The sequence below is a fragment of the Maylandia zebra genome, linkage group LG5 (genome assembly GCF_041146795.1).
Source record: "Maylandia zebra isolate NMK-2024a linkage group LG5, Mzebra_GT3a, whole genome shotgun sequence".
Classification (NCBI taxonomy): Eukaryota; Metazoa; Chordata; class Actinopteri; order Cichliformes; family Cichlidae; genus Maylandia; species Maylandia zebra.
Genome location: NC_135171.1, coordinates 13,465,414 through 13,477,475, shown reverse-complemented (window position 1 = coordinate 13,477,475; position 12,062 = coordinate 13,465,414). Strand labels below are relative to the sequence as shown.

The 12,062-nt window shown below is 42.1% G+C and overlaps 2 protein-coding genes across 2 annotated transcripts; both read left to right on the top strand.

Annotated features, from left to right (window-relative positions):
- The first annotated feature begins 40 nt into the window (after window positions 1-40).
- LOC101465051 (tubulin monoglycylase TTLL3) lies at window positions 41-6,117 on the top strand. Its single transcript, XM_076883799.1, is given in 15 exon segments — window positions 41-405; window positions 533-657; window positions 2,003-2,100; window positions 2,192-2,363; window positions 2,454-2,509; window positions 2,626-2,754; window positions 2,839-2,953; window positions 3,632-3,736; window positions 3,823-4,012; window positions 4,120-4,268; window positions 4,347-4,567; window positions 4,569-4,591; window positions 5,245-5,504; window positions 5,653-5,828; window positions 5,918-6,117. Coding segments are annotated over 14 exon segments (1,839 nt in total). The 5' UTR covers window positions 41-405; window positions 533-557; the 3' UTR covers window positions 5,963-6,117.
- Window positions 6,118-6,699: 582 nt separating this feature from the next.
- Window positions 6,700-12,062, top strand: uqcrc1 (ubiquinol-cytochrome c reductase core protein 1). The gene is made up of 13 exons (XM_004545334.4): window positions 6,700-6,920; window positions 7,872-8,012; window positions 8,132-8,218; window positions 8,342-8,471; window positions 8,701-8,899; window positions 9,480-9,559; window positions 9,664-9,779; window positions 9,938-10,081; window positions 10,501-10,661; window positions 10,759-10,844; window positions 11,164-11,252; window positions 11,387-11,462; window positions 11,556-12,062. The coding sequence occupies exons 1-13, from the start codon at window positions 6,858-6,860 to the stop codon at window positions 11,618-11,620; spliced, it is 1,437 nt and encodes a 478-aa protein (XP_004545391.1). The 5' UTR covers window positions 6,700-6,857; the 3' UTR covers window positions 11,621-12,062.

The following is a 12,062-nucleotide window of genomic DNA, read 5'->3' as shown; positions in this document are numbered from 1 at the left end:
CAAAGAATGAAAATGAAGAATTAAACATATATTGCATTCCATAAAATAATATTTGGCATAAACGTAAAATGTTAAGCGATTTCCATCAACACACTAACCAAGCGGAGTAGCTAATGTTAACGCCTAAATATTGCTCACATCGCAAATAGATAAAGACGGAAATGTTAGCGGCTTTCCACGAGTTGCCAAGGCAACAGTAAACAGGTAACGGTTCAGGCTCAGCATGCGCTCCTGACACCTGTGGGTCTCAGCAGGTGAGAGGAGAAACGCGATGGTGACATGTTTTATTGGAGCAGCTTGTGAGTTTACTGTGGTTAGCTACGCTGCAATGACAAGACAATCTTGTTAGTGTCTAGACTGATATGTGTAAATCTATGGCTCCACTTCTGGCCTTCCGTTCAAAAGGTAACTGAAGGACATATCACACCCTGCAGGGGCATTAGACACAAACCTGACAGGTGTATCAGGTGTATCAAATTAATTGCCCACCCCTGCATTAAACCGTGTCCCCGTTTTGTGTGTAACTATGAAGCAGAGCACAATGATCCTCCTGAGGAATGAGAGCTGATGTCAGTATGGAGTCTCATCGGTCTGTCCACATGGACCAAGAGGGACACCAGACCACAGCTGGACACTGTGCTCCATGCCCAGAGAGCGGTGAGAGATACAAAACTATAAAAGCAAATGCTGCCTCTGTCTGAACTTTCCAAGGAGCAGGCAAATGCAACTGGAAATCACTGGGTTGTATTTTCTTTCTGGCTCCATCAATATCAACTAATGCTCCCCAGTTGATTCCCAGGTTTTGTGCCAGTAATCCTTACATTTATTTAAATTTTATTACCCCATTTTATTGTTAAATGTACAGATTATAACTTTAATAGAGGAAATTCTTTCAGAGGAAGCCATTATTGTTGAACTGAAACATGAACAGTATGTTTTCACACCTCAAGACAACTTGGCCTCTTTCTTCACAGACATGGCTTGTAGATCACAAATGCAGAATTAATCATGAGGTCACACTCAGGACAGGTGGCTAAGTGTTTGAATGCCAAAACTATGCATTAAAGTTTCATGAGCTTGTTCCTTGGTCTTCACTTAAGATACTAAGCCTTTAGCCTCTGGTATTACTACCCTAGTCTTTGTTATGCTGTACCTATCATGTGCCAACAACACTTGTGTTTAGTGTCCTTTATGCATTGGGGTCCCCCCCACCCCACCCTCCCCTCCCCCAGCTTGCATGATAGTTTAATAGTTGATATGATAGTTGCATGGGATACTCTTTGTGTTACACGGGGGAATCAGAGGCTTGTTCGAGATGGAGAATGCTGGGATACAGAAAGACGACCAAGAGGAAGCCAAAAGCAACCTGCAAACAAGTAGATTCACTCTGCATCTCAGAAATCAGCTTAGTGAATCATTTTCCCAAAGTTGGGAAAATCAATGCTACATCAGTTAAAATGAAGATTTAAAACAAAAAATTAACAAATAGCTTAAATAAGTAAATGGCATGTAGCTCAGTAAAATGCAATGTGCCCAAACAAATATCTTGATATGGTAAAACCTAGGCTAAAATAAAAACAAAGAAAAAGAAGTACATGTTTACATAACTGAGCAATATGAGCAGCACGTTGGTGTGAAGGTCCTGGGGGGATTTCTACATGTAAGGTACATGTTCTCCCTGTGTCTGCATGGGTTCTCCAACTTCCTCAGGCAACCATTAGGTCAGCTGGAGATTCTAAATTGGCTCTTAGTGTTGTAATTTTTTTAAACATTTATTCATATATATTTTATGTTACATATTTTGCATAGTGTTATTGTTTTTAGGTTGTGGTGCATCTATTTAGCCCTCCGGTCGACTCTGCTGCTGTAACAATAGTAATTCCCCACCTCTGGGACTAATAAAGGTTATCTTATATTAGGATTATTGTCCAGCCAATAAATGCAGTCAATATATTCTTTTCAATGACTGGAATGTGATTGTTTATATGGTTGTGCATGCCAGCTACCCATCCTGAGGTCTGCCGCAATTTTGTCAGCCTGCCTGCTCTTGACCTGGATAGACTGAGAGAAGCCAGGGTTGTCGTAGACAAAGCTGTCAAGGTAATCCTGCACTCCTGAATGTGTTCAAAGCGTTCATGTGTTTTCAGGATTGCGAAGCCACTGTTTGTTTGTCTGCTCTCTGTCCTCTCAGATGCATAAGGTGTTCTCGATCCAGGGCAGGTATCCTGTTATCAGGGAAGGGCTGAGGGCTAGAGGCTGGGTTGAGCGGTGTATGGTCTACTCTAAGCGCCGAGTGCGTCGCCATCAGAGCAGTAGGAACAGAACCGACTCGAATTATGCTGTGTGTAGTGATAGAGATGATGGTGAGCTAGAAGCGTGGCTGACTCAGAAGACTAATCGTGGGTATCTCTGCACACACCATCATTTTATCAACATTTGGTTCTTCTTTTCAGACAACTCAAATGATGCTGAAAAAGAAAAAGATGCTGACAGACTTCACAATGTCATGGTAAGACCAGCTTTTCATGTTGAGGAAGTATACATTGTTAACCTTGGTTAAACTGATTAAAATTACAGCCAATCCCAGATTCAGATCTCATCTCTTTCCTCTGCTCATTTCTGTAGTCTCGCCTGGTGTGGAATGAAATGGTTTACTTCTACTGGACAAACCGCAGAAAGGCCATCAACACAAAAAACCTGCATAAGGAACAGATAACTAATCATTTTTCAAAGGCAGGCAACTTGACCACCAAGGTACATTTATTTGCAGTTGTTATTTCAGACAGCCTTAGGATCCAACTCTGTGCCCCCCATCATTACTTCTCTTTCCCGTTACAGACAGGCTTGTGTTTGAATCTGAGGAAACTACATTGGTTTGATTCGGCTGACCCAGACACATTCTTCCCCCGCTGTTACAGACTAGCAGCACTAGATGAGAGGCATGCCTTCATTGGTTAGATCTCCTTTTATGTCTTTTCAAGCTTGACCTCTTGTACTGTACCTCTTTGTAATGTTTTTTTTATTTTTTCAGTTTTTATTTCTGCTTTACTCATCTCTTGTCATGGTGCTGGGTCGGTGACCCACCGTTTTGTGTTTATTAATATTATCATTATTATTATTGATTATATATTCTAGCTGAGAGGTTTTCTTCCCATGCCTCCTTGTGTGTCTGGTTATGTGTCGGTGTGCTCTCTCTATGCTCTCTTTCATGTCCCTGAGTCGGTGTCTGCAGTTCTTTCGATGGTTCCAGTTTTACTTTGAAGGTCTGTGTCTCGTCTTGTTAATTAGGATCAGCTGTGCCTCCCTTCGGTTTGCCATTTTGTGTTCCTCTGTGTATATATTTATAGTGTGGGGTTGCCTTTGCTGGTTGCCGGTCCGTCCGTTAGTTGGTGTTCTCTGCATCTCTCTCTGCTTCTCATCCCATGTTTCTCCCTGCATGTTATCGTTTCAGGTTTGTTTATTAGTTGCCCCAGTTTAGGTTATGTCTTAGTTCTGTCCTCGCTTTTGTTTGCTTTCACCTTCTGTAAATAAAGCTCACTCGCATCTCAGCCAGTGCCTGCATCTTGGGTCCTTTTCTCACAACACCACACGGCTTGCCCCGCACACCATGACATCTCTGATCTCTGTGCAGATGACTACAGGAGGACTGCGTGCACCAGTCTTCTGAAGTACATTGTGGAGAAGGACCAATATGTTCAGGGAGAGAGAATAAGTCACACCATACAAGCTGTTAAGGGTATGACCTTTTCTCACATAAGTGTATATTACTCTGTTCAAAGAAAAAAAGAGAGAGCGATCTGTGTTTTTCGTTCTTTCCTTCAGGTAAGAAGAAACAAAGCAAACGGCAGTCTAGCCCAGTGAATATTTCCCAAACGATCAACAAGGCACTCAAAGTTTGCGAGGACTTTCTGCAGAGTCTGGAGCACAGTGACATAGACACTAACTTGGAAACACAGCAAACACCCGCACAGGAGTGGGCAGAGTTTTTAGACAGTTACTATCTAGTTGTGCAGTGAGTATGCATCACCATGTGCGTGTTAGAGAATTATCCAGAGGCTTTAGCAGACCAACATGCTCTTCTCAGTCAAGTACAACTCTGTTGTGTGCTTCCTTGCTCAGTGGTGGAGCAGAGATTGATAGCAGTGATTATTTAGTGATCCACTGCAAGGCTATGCTGCAGAGGATGAAGATAGTCAATCCCCAGCTGGAGATAGAAGGCATCCATAACATCTGGATCATCAAACCTGGAGCAAAGTCCAGAGGCAGAGGTGAAAGGCCACGCACAATCAGGCCTTTCCCAGATTGTCTGACAAAGTCATGGTTGATCTGTTTTACTTTCTTTCTAGGGATCAAATGTGCTAATCGTCTTGACCAGATCCTCGACCTGGTGAAGGGTGATCCAAAACTTATCAAGGAAAACAAATGGGTGGTACAGAAGTACCTGGAGCGCCCCTTCCTTATCCATGACACCAAGTTTGATGTGCGCCAGTGGTTTCTGGTCACCGACTGGAATCCTCTGACCGTGTGGTTCTACAAAAAGTGCTACTTACGCTTTTCCACACAGCCTTTACACGCTAGATTCAATGGACAGGTCAGATGAATAACATAAGAGGTGAAAATGAGAGGAAGGGGAAGACATGAAACCAGTTTGACATTAAAATAGAAAAACAGGAAGTGAAAGGCCGCACAGGGGCAACATTATTTTGCATGCCATTTTTGGCGGGAAATTTGATTTTCCATCTGTGCATCATTTGAATAGTTGTTAACTTTCTCCTCTGGGTATAGTCAAATTCTAACATCTGCCTCCGCATACTTCAAACAAATAGAAAGCCACAGTGCACAGTCTGTAAGTGCTTCCATTGAGCTGAGGGGGAGGAAATGTGGGAATCCTCGGAATTTGTGTATTAGAAATATATGAAGAAATTATATGAGTTTTGTCAGGAGGGATTAAGCTGTTGCAAACTTCAAATAGTTCCAACTAGGTTGCAACTCATGTGGGATTTGGTTAACTATATTTACCGGCCAATTTGTTAGGTCCACTTGTTTGACTTCTCATTAATGCAAATATGCAATCAGTCAATCACATGGCAGCAACTCAGTGTACTTAGACATGTAGACATAGTCAAAATGACCTGCTGATATACAAGCATGTCCTGAGTTTGTGTCTCCTGTAACACTCTTCTATATCCTAGCCTAACAAACTCTACCTCTGTCCAATAACAATTTTGTCTTTTATTTTTTAAGCTCCATGCACTTGTGTAATAACTCCATTCAGAAGAGCTTGAGGCCCTTGCTACAGCGGCACGGAAGCATTCCAGTAGACAATATGTGGTCGGTTGACCAGTTCAAGACATTTCTGTGCACCAAGGACCGGGAAGCTCAGTGGGATACTGTAGTCGTCCCATGAATGAAGAGAGCTCTCATCTATGCGTTACAGACAGCACAGGATCTGGTAGAGTCACGCAAAAACACATTTGAGCTCTATGGTGCTGATTTCATGCTAGGTACAATGGGCCCGCCATACATGACACACTGTATTTCACATTACACTCTCTGCATTCATTTCATTTAAATAACATTTAAATATTTTTACTGTTATAAGAACAGAATAATTATCAACAGCTAACATGTTATAACATGTTCATTTTTCAGATCGTGACTTGCATCCGTGGTTGTTAGAAATCAATTCTAGTCCCACCATGGCTCCATCAACCCCTGTGACAGCCCATCTCTGTGCTGCAGTGCAGGAGGACACTTTACGAGTTGTTCTGGATCGGAGAGTTAAGCGCACAGCAAACACAGGAGACTTCCAGCTCATATATAAAAAGGTCAGGAACAGCTTTCCCTTCGTTATGCTTTATGTATATTTAAATGGAGACAATGATGGAGTACTTCAGATGTCATTTTTCATCTTTAGGCAGCTGTGAAAGTTCCTCAGTATGTGTACAACAGTACGTGTTGAGGGATTCAGAGTTAAATGCCCCTACTCGCTTCCTCCCCTGAAGTCCTCCAGCTGTGCAGTGCCAAAACACCGTTCCCCATCAAAGACAAGAGTCCCTCAGCAGAAAAAGTAAAGTCTCTTCCTAAGCTACCATTAAAGGATGTAGCTCAAAAACACCAACTGTGGGTTTCTGCCACCTCCTCGTCTTCTTTCTCTCACCCTATGATGGTAACTCAACAATGTCTGACAACAGAAGAGATGTGTAACATCTAATAAGATAACATTGTGGAAACTAGATAAACGATTTCATTTTAGTGGTGATTTTGCATTAATTACAGTTTTATATATAGAAAGCCCAAAATAATCATGAAAAGGTCAGAAAAGAAGTATGAGGGGTTAAAATATACCAACAGCGATCAGGAGGAGATAGACTGAAAGAACTGGGATTGCTTTTGTGAAAAACGGAGATCACTACACTCTCACCGGAAATCTCTTTCTAACAGAGATGGAGTAAAATGCAAAAAGCTAATGAGGCTTAGTATTATTTAATATCGCTGACATTGAGACTCGCTAATGAATTCCTCAAACAGAAGATACCGTAAACAGAATGGAGAAGCTGTCAGTAACGACAGTGAACAGGTGGCGGCGATCATGCACAGCTCAACGGTACTGTAAGGGAAGTCCACGCGAAGAAGACACATGAGCGCGCCTAGGTTGTACTAGATTGGATCAGCGGGGAACTCTATTGTGTTGTGATTGGCTGCTTTCCTTCGGCTAACGAAGTCTAAACCAATAATAGCAGAGGTGCTGGCGCCTGCATCACACTGTAAGAACCAATCACGGCGTCGTCCCTTCGACAGATCCAATCTAGCACCAACCGAACAGCCGAGACTGCCTTCTGTAACCGTACGAAGAAATGGCTGCGTCCGTATGCCGAGTGGGGAGCACTGTGGGTCGAGCCCTTGCCAAAACCCACAGAGTAAGTATCTCTTTAAAGGTCGTACAGAATACTTTGTTAAAAAATGTGGAATATATTGGCGGAATGTTCCGCAACACTAAAAGTGTTCTGGTACGTGCTAGCCAGGAAGCTAGCTAGCTGTGCTATTCGCTGTACAGCTATGGAGAGTCTGTAACCGGTTAGCATTAGTTAGCTATCACTGAATGCAAGGTCAATCGGCTTATGAATCAATACATATTGTAACAGCTACCTAAAGCACTTTGTCCACTTCATTAAAGATCTTTCAAGCAGTCTTATTGTCGTTTTACTTAAATTTGGTCATTGACGAGGTAACATTTGCTATTTGTCCTCACTTGCCCTCAAAGACAAGTGAGGCTAGCACCGATAGTGTAGCGACTTTGGAAAGACACATGACTACTGTTGTTGATGCGGCTGAAGAGCCGGATAAGAACGAATACGTCAACTCGAAAATAACATGAAAACGTCGTAATAACACCCAGGTTGGGTTATACTTGTAGCATAAATTCAAGATTTTACCAGATTTTGTAATAACAGTACAGTTCTGTTTACTAGTGACAGCCCCTGACATGTCATTACAGCTGTACCGTCTTAAAAAGACACTGCTCTAGAGGGATTTGGGGTTAGCCTTTCTTTTTTTGATCACTCATTCTGCAGGTGATAAAGATTGTGCTAATGAACTGATATTTATTACCTATTAGCGCATACAAAGTCAGAAAAAACATGCTTTCCTCCCAGGTAATCAGTTGTAAACACAGAACAAAATGGATCATTTTAATTAAAAGCCACCGCTAGCAGGAGAGTCCTTTTGAACTTGCAGATAGATCATTGGGATGGTACACCAAATGTTCTTATATTGGGATGTTATGTAGTATAATAAAATATAAAAGTGGTTCTCCAGAGTCCTATTTTAAAATTTATTGTTTTAATGTTTTGCATCTGTAACTTCTCCAGCCCATCCTGCTGTCCTTGAGGCGTGGACAGGCCTCAGTAAGCTATGCCCAGAGTCTGTCAGGAGCCCCTGAAACCCGTCTTACTACACTGGACAATGGTTTGAGGGTTGCGTCTGAGGAGACTGGACATGCTACATGCACTGTAAGAACACGTCATAAATAATGCTATAAGTTGGAGTTGTTTAAGCACACGATAGACACTTTTACTCATGTAAACCTCAGCATATTTATTCAGCACATGCCATCTCTTCTTTGTCACAGGTTGGACTGTGGATCGGTGCAGGCAGTCGCTACGAGAGTGAGAAGAATAATGGAGCAGGCTTTTTCCTGGAGCACATGGCTTTCAAGGTAAACTTCATGACCTTTGCTATCCTACAGGGCTATTTGTTAAAGTAGAATTTATATATCCAAAATGACAGAGGTTGCAATTACATCCCCCCCTTCAGTAAATGTGTTTTGTCTTCTTTGCAGGGAACCAAGAAGCACCCACAAACAGCCCTTGAGCAGCAGGTGGAGTCTATGGGTGCTCACTTGAGCGCCTACACCTCCCGGGAGCACACTGCATACTATATGAAGACCCTGACCAAAGACCTGCCTAAAGGTGAGAGGCAAAAAAAAAAAAAAAACACAGATTCTTCTCTAGTTTTAATAATACAGTGATCGCCAAGACATCACAGTGAGATAAACTATTTAATGAGAATATAACAATAAATCAGTCATTTATACTTGGTTCTCTACTATGAAGGGAAGAAATTCCAACTTTCATTGTTTCTTAGCACCTAGTATGTGCATTTCTCCTCTTAGTTGTGAACAACATCTGTGTTTTCCAGCTGTTGAGCTGCTGTCAGAAGTCGTGCAGAGCTGCTCCCTTAACGAGGCTGAAATCGAGCAGCAGCGGAGCGTGGTCCTGCGTGAGTTGGAGGAAGTTGAGAGCAACCTGCAGGAAGTTTGCCTGGACCTGCTGCATGCCACAGCCTTCCAGGGGACTGCTCTGGGACACAGTGTGCTGGGCCCCTCCAGCAGTGCCAGGTGGGAGGAGCTGCCTGCTCATGAATATCTCTAGATTATTATTATTATGTCTTAGAACAGCTGTCAGGGGAAAGACTACTCGGGCTATTCGAGTTGGCTCAGTATAGCTTGACTTAGTTTTTAGGGTTTTCCATTTAGGTGGTACTACCTGATACCAGGTACTATTTTTACTACCTACTTGGCTGATGTTCCAAGTGATCTTAGGCGAGCTGAAAATGTGACATCAGACTGTTTGCCACCGACTTGCTAGTCAGTGGTGTCACTCGATGATTCCCGAAACCTTCACGAAAATCAAAATTGCCATTTTTGAAAAATCCAGCAATGAGGGAAATATGCTTATATTGTACTTTTTTTTTTTTTTTTTCTTTCTTTTTTTTTTGGAGCTAATAAATTGTCACCTGTTTGCTATCGCAATAATTTTTATACTGCATATAAATTTATACTGGTATTATTGCAGACAATATGATATGGCACAGCTCTAATGATAGTTGTTATAATTCTTTAACTAACACAGCAAAAAAATCACACAATTTACACCTTTATGTAAAAAAATGACTAATCTTTTATACAATGCTCACAGGAATCTGACCCGCCAGGATTTAGTGGATTACATCAACAGCCACTATAAAGCTCCTCGCATGGTGCTCGCTGCTGCTGGAGGTAGGTGTTCTTCCTCTTACGCTGTTAGGACGCATTATGGTGCATTGTAATGCTCTACATTTCCTTGAAAGCCTTGATGCTTATCTGGTGTGTTTCCTCTACAGGTGTGAGCCACGACGAGCTGGTTGGTTTGGCCAAGTCTCACTTCAGTGGAGTGTCTTTTGAGTACGAGGGAGATGCTGTCCCTGTGTTATCACCCTGCCGGTTTACTGGCAGTGAGGTGAGATGTGTTAATTAAAAAAACAAATAAAAACTGCATCTTCATTTTTTTTTTCTTCAGTATTTGTGTTTATAAAGATTTCAAAAACCTGGTTCTTGTTTAGAATGAGACGTGGGGACATTCAAAATTATGGTAAATGGTCTTCTTCCTCTCCTCAGGTCCGTATGCGTGACGATGCTTTTCCCTTGGCACACATTGCCATCGCCGTGGAGGGTGCTAGTGCTGCTAGTCCAGACATCGTGCCTCTTATGGTGGCCAACGCCATCATCGGCAGCTATGACCTTACCTACGGTGGTGGAAAGGTTGGAAATGTTATTTATTTTTTAAAATGTACAGTGTAGAACAGACGGCAACGATGAAAGTGTAACTGTAGTATTGAAATGTCCACAAACATGACATCATCATGCTGGTTCTTTATCTTTTAAGCTTTATTTGTTCTCAGGTAAAAGTGTTGCTGCCACAGTGTATAGTATATCAGATTTGAGATTTAAACTCAGAAAGGAGGATCTTGCTGAGATGAACAAGTCTTTGTTATGTCTGACAAGAAAGTGATTAAAATGTAAACAAAAAAGAGTACTTTTTTTTTAGTAATACTGTAATTATATTGTGAGTGTCAGCTATTGAATACACGAATCACTTCAACTGGAAAAACTTGACTCTTGGTTTCTTCTTTAGTTATGAAGAAATATAATAACATATTCCTTTTTCTTCTCTTTTTCAGCACCTGAGCAGCCGCCTGGCTCGCCTGGCGGTGGAGGATAACCTCTGTCACAGCTTCCAGGCCTTCCACTCCTCTTACAGCGACACTGGCCTGCTGGGCATTTACTTTGTGGCCGATAAGAACAACATCGACGACATGATGCACTGGTCCCAGAATGCCTGGTCAGTAATGGTTCACGGACAGAGAGATGCAACGGGAACATTAGAGTCTGTGGTTTGTTGCTAAAGGTTTAATTCCTTCATATTTTGCTCCCTGCAGGATGAATCTGTGCACCACAGTGACAGAGAGTGATGTCGCCAGAGGCAGGAATGCTCTGAAGGCTAGCCTGGTTGGACAGCTCAATGGTACGTAATATCTGTAATGGATTATACATGTGCATATAGTTTTTGCACACCGTTGAAAACCTGGAATTTTTAGATCTTTTTCATAAGCTCCTTTCAAAAAAGTAAAGTCCTAAAACGTTTTTGAGCTGAACATGTGCAGCAGAATGAATTTGAGAGCAATGACACTACCTGATGATACTGTGTGCACTGCATCCCTGAAAGTCTCACACAGTACAGTATGTTTTAATCACAGAAAAAAAGAATGAAAACGTTCTCTTTTTATGAACTCGGACACACCACTCTCATGAATTATAAGTTGACACTCCTGTTTACCTTCTAGGAACAACACCAATCTGTGATGACATTGGCAGACACATTTTGAACTACGGCCGGCGTATTCCTATAGCAGAGTGGGATGCTCGGATTGATGTAAGTTTACTCTAAAGGACAAAAAGATCACGATGTTCTGTGTCTTCACAGCATCATACAGTACCTTCTCAGATTTGGCTTAGTCCTGTAGTCTCTCCCGGATGAGCGTTTTAACTCTAAATCTTTCCTTTCAGGCTGTGACCCCCAAGATGGTGCGTGACATCTGCTGCAAATACATTTACGATAAGTGTCCTGCTGTGGCTGCTGTCGGTGAGTTCTGCTGTACTTTTAGTCTCTTCACAGCAAGGATGCAGCTCATGCTGCAACTATTTTCTGTAACCTGTCCCTCCTTCTCTCCACCAGGCCCCATTGAGCAGTTACCGGACTACAACAGAATGCGCAGTGCCATGTACTGGCTGAGGTTCTAAGATGATTAGTTATGTGTCTCTTCTTCCTCACCCTTACTTCACCTTCCTCCCCTTATCTCTGCGAGAGTAAACAGTGGATTCTCCACATGTTGGTGTGTCAGCAAAGGCAGCCATCCAACCTCTGCTTCCCGTTTTTGTCCAACCAGCTCATTAACAGTAGCCATCAGGGGGCAGCCAATCTGCATATTTTGTCTTTAAATTGCGTTCTGGTTACATATTGATTGTACTGCACAGGTACTGCTCACCTTATACTGATTTATAAAGGGAACAGAGGGCTGACTTGAACATTGAATAATTATCAGTGTGACATAATATGGTCAGTACTGAATATCACCAGATGGAGCAAGAGTATATTTATAATTTCTGTAACATTTGTTTCTGTCCACTATTGTACATAACAGAAGCTCTCATTCCAACAAAAATTAAAAAAAAAACTGTAAAA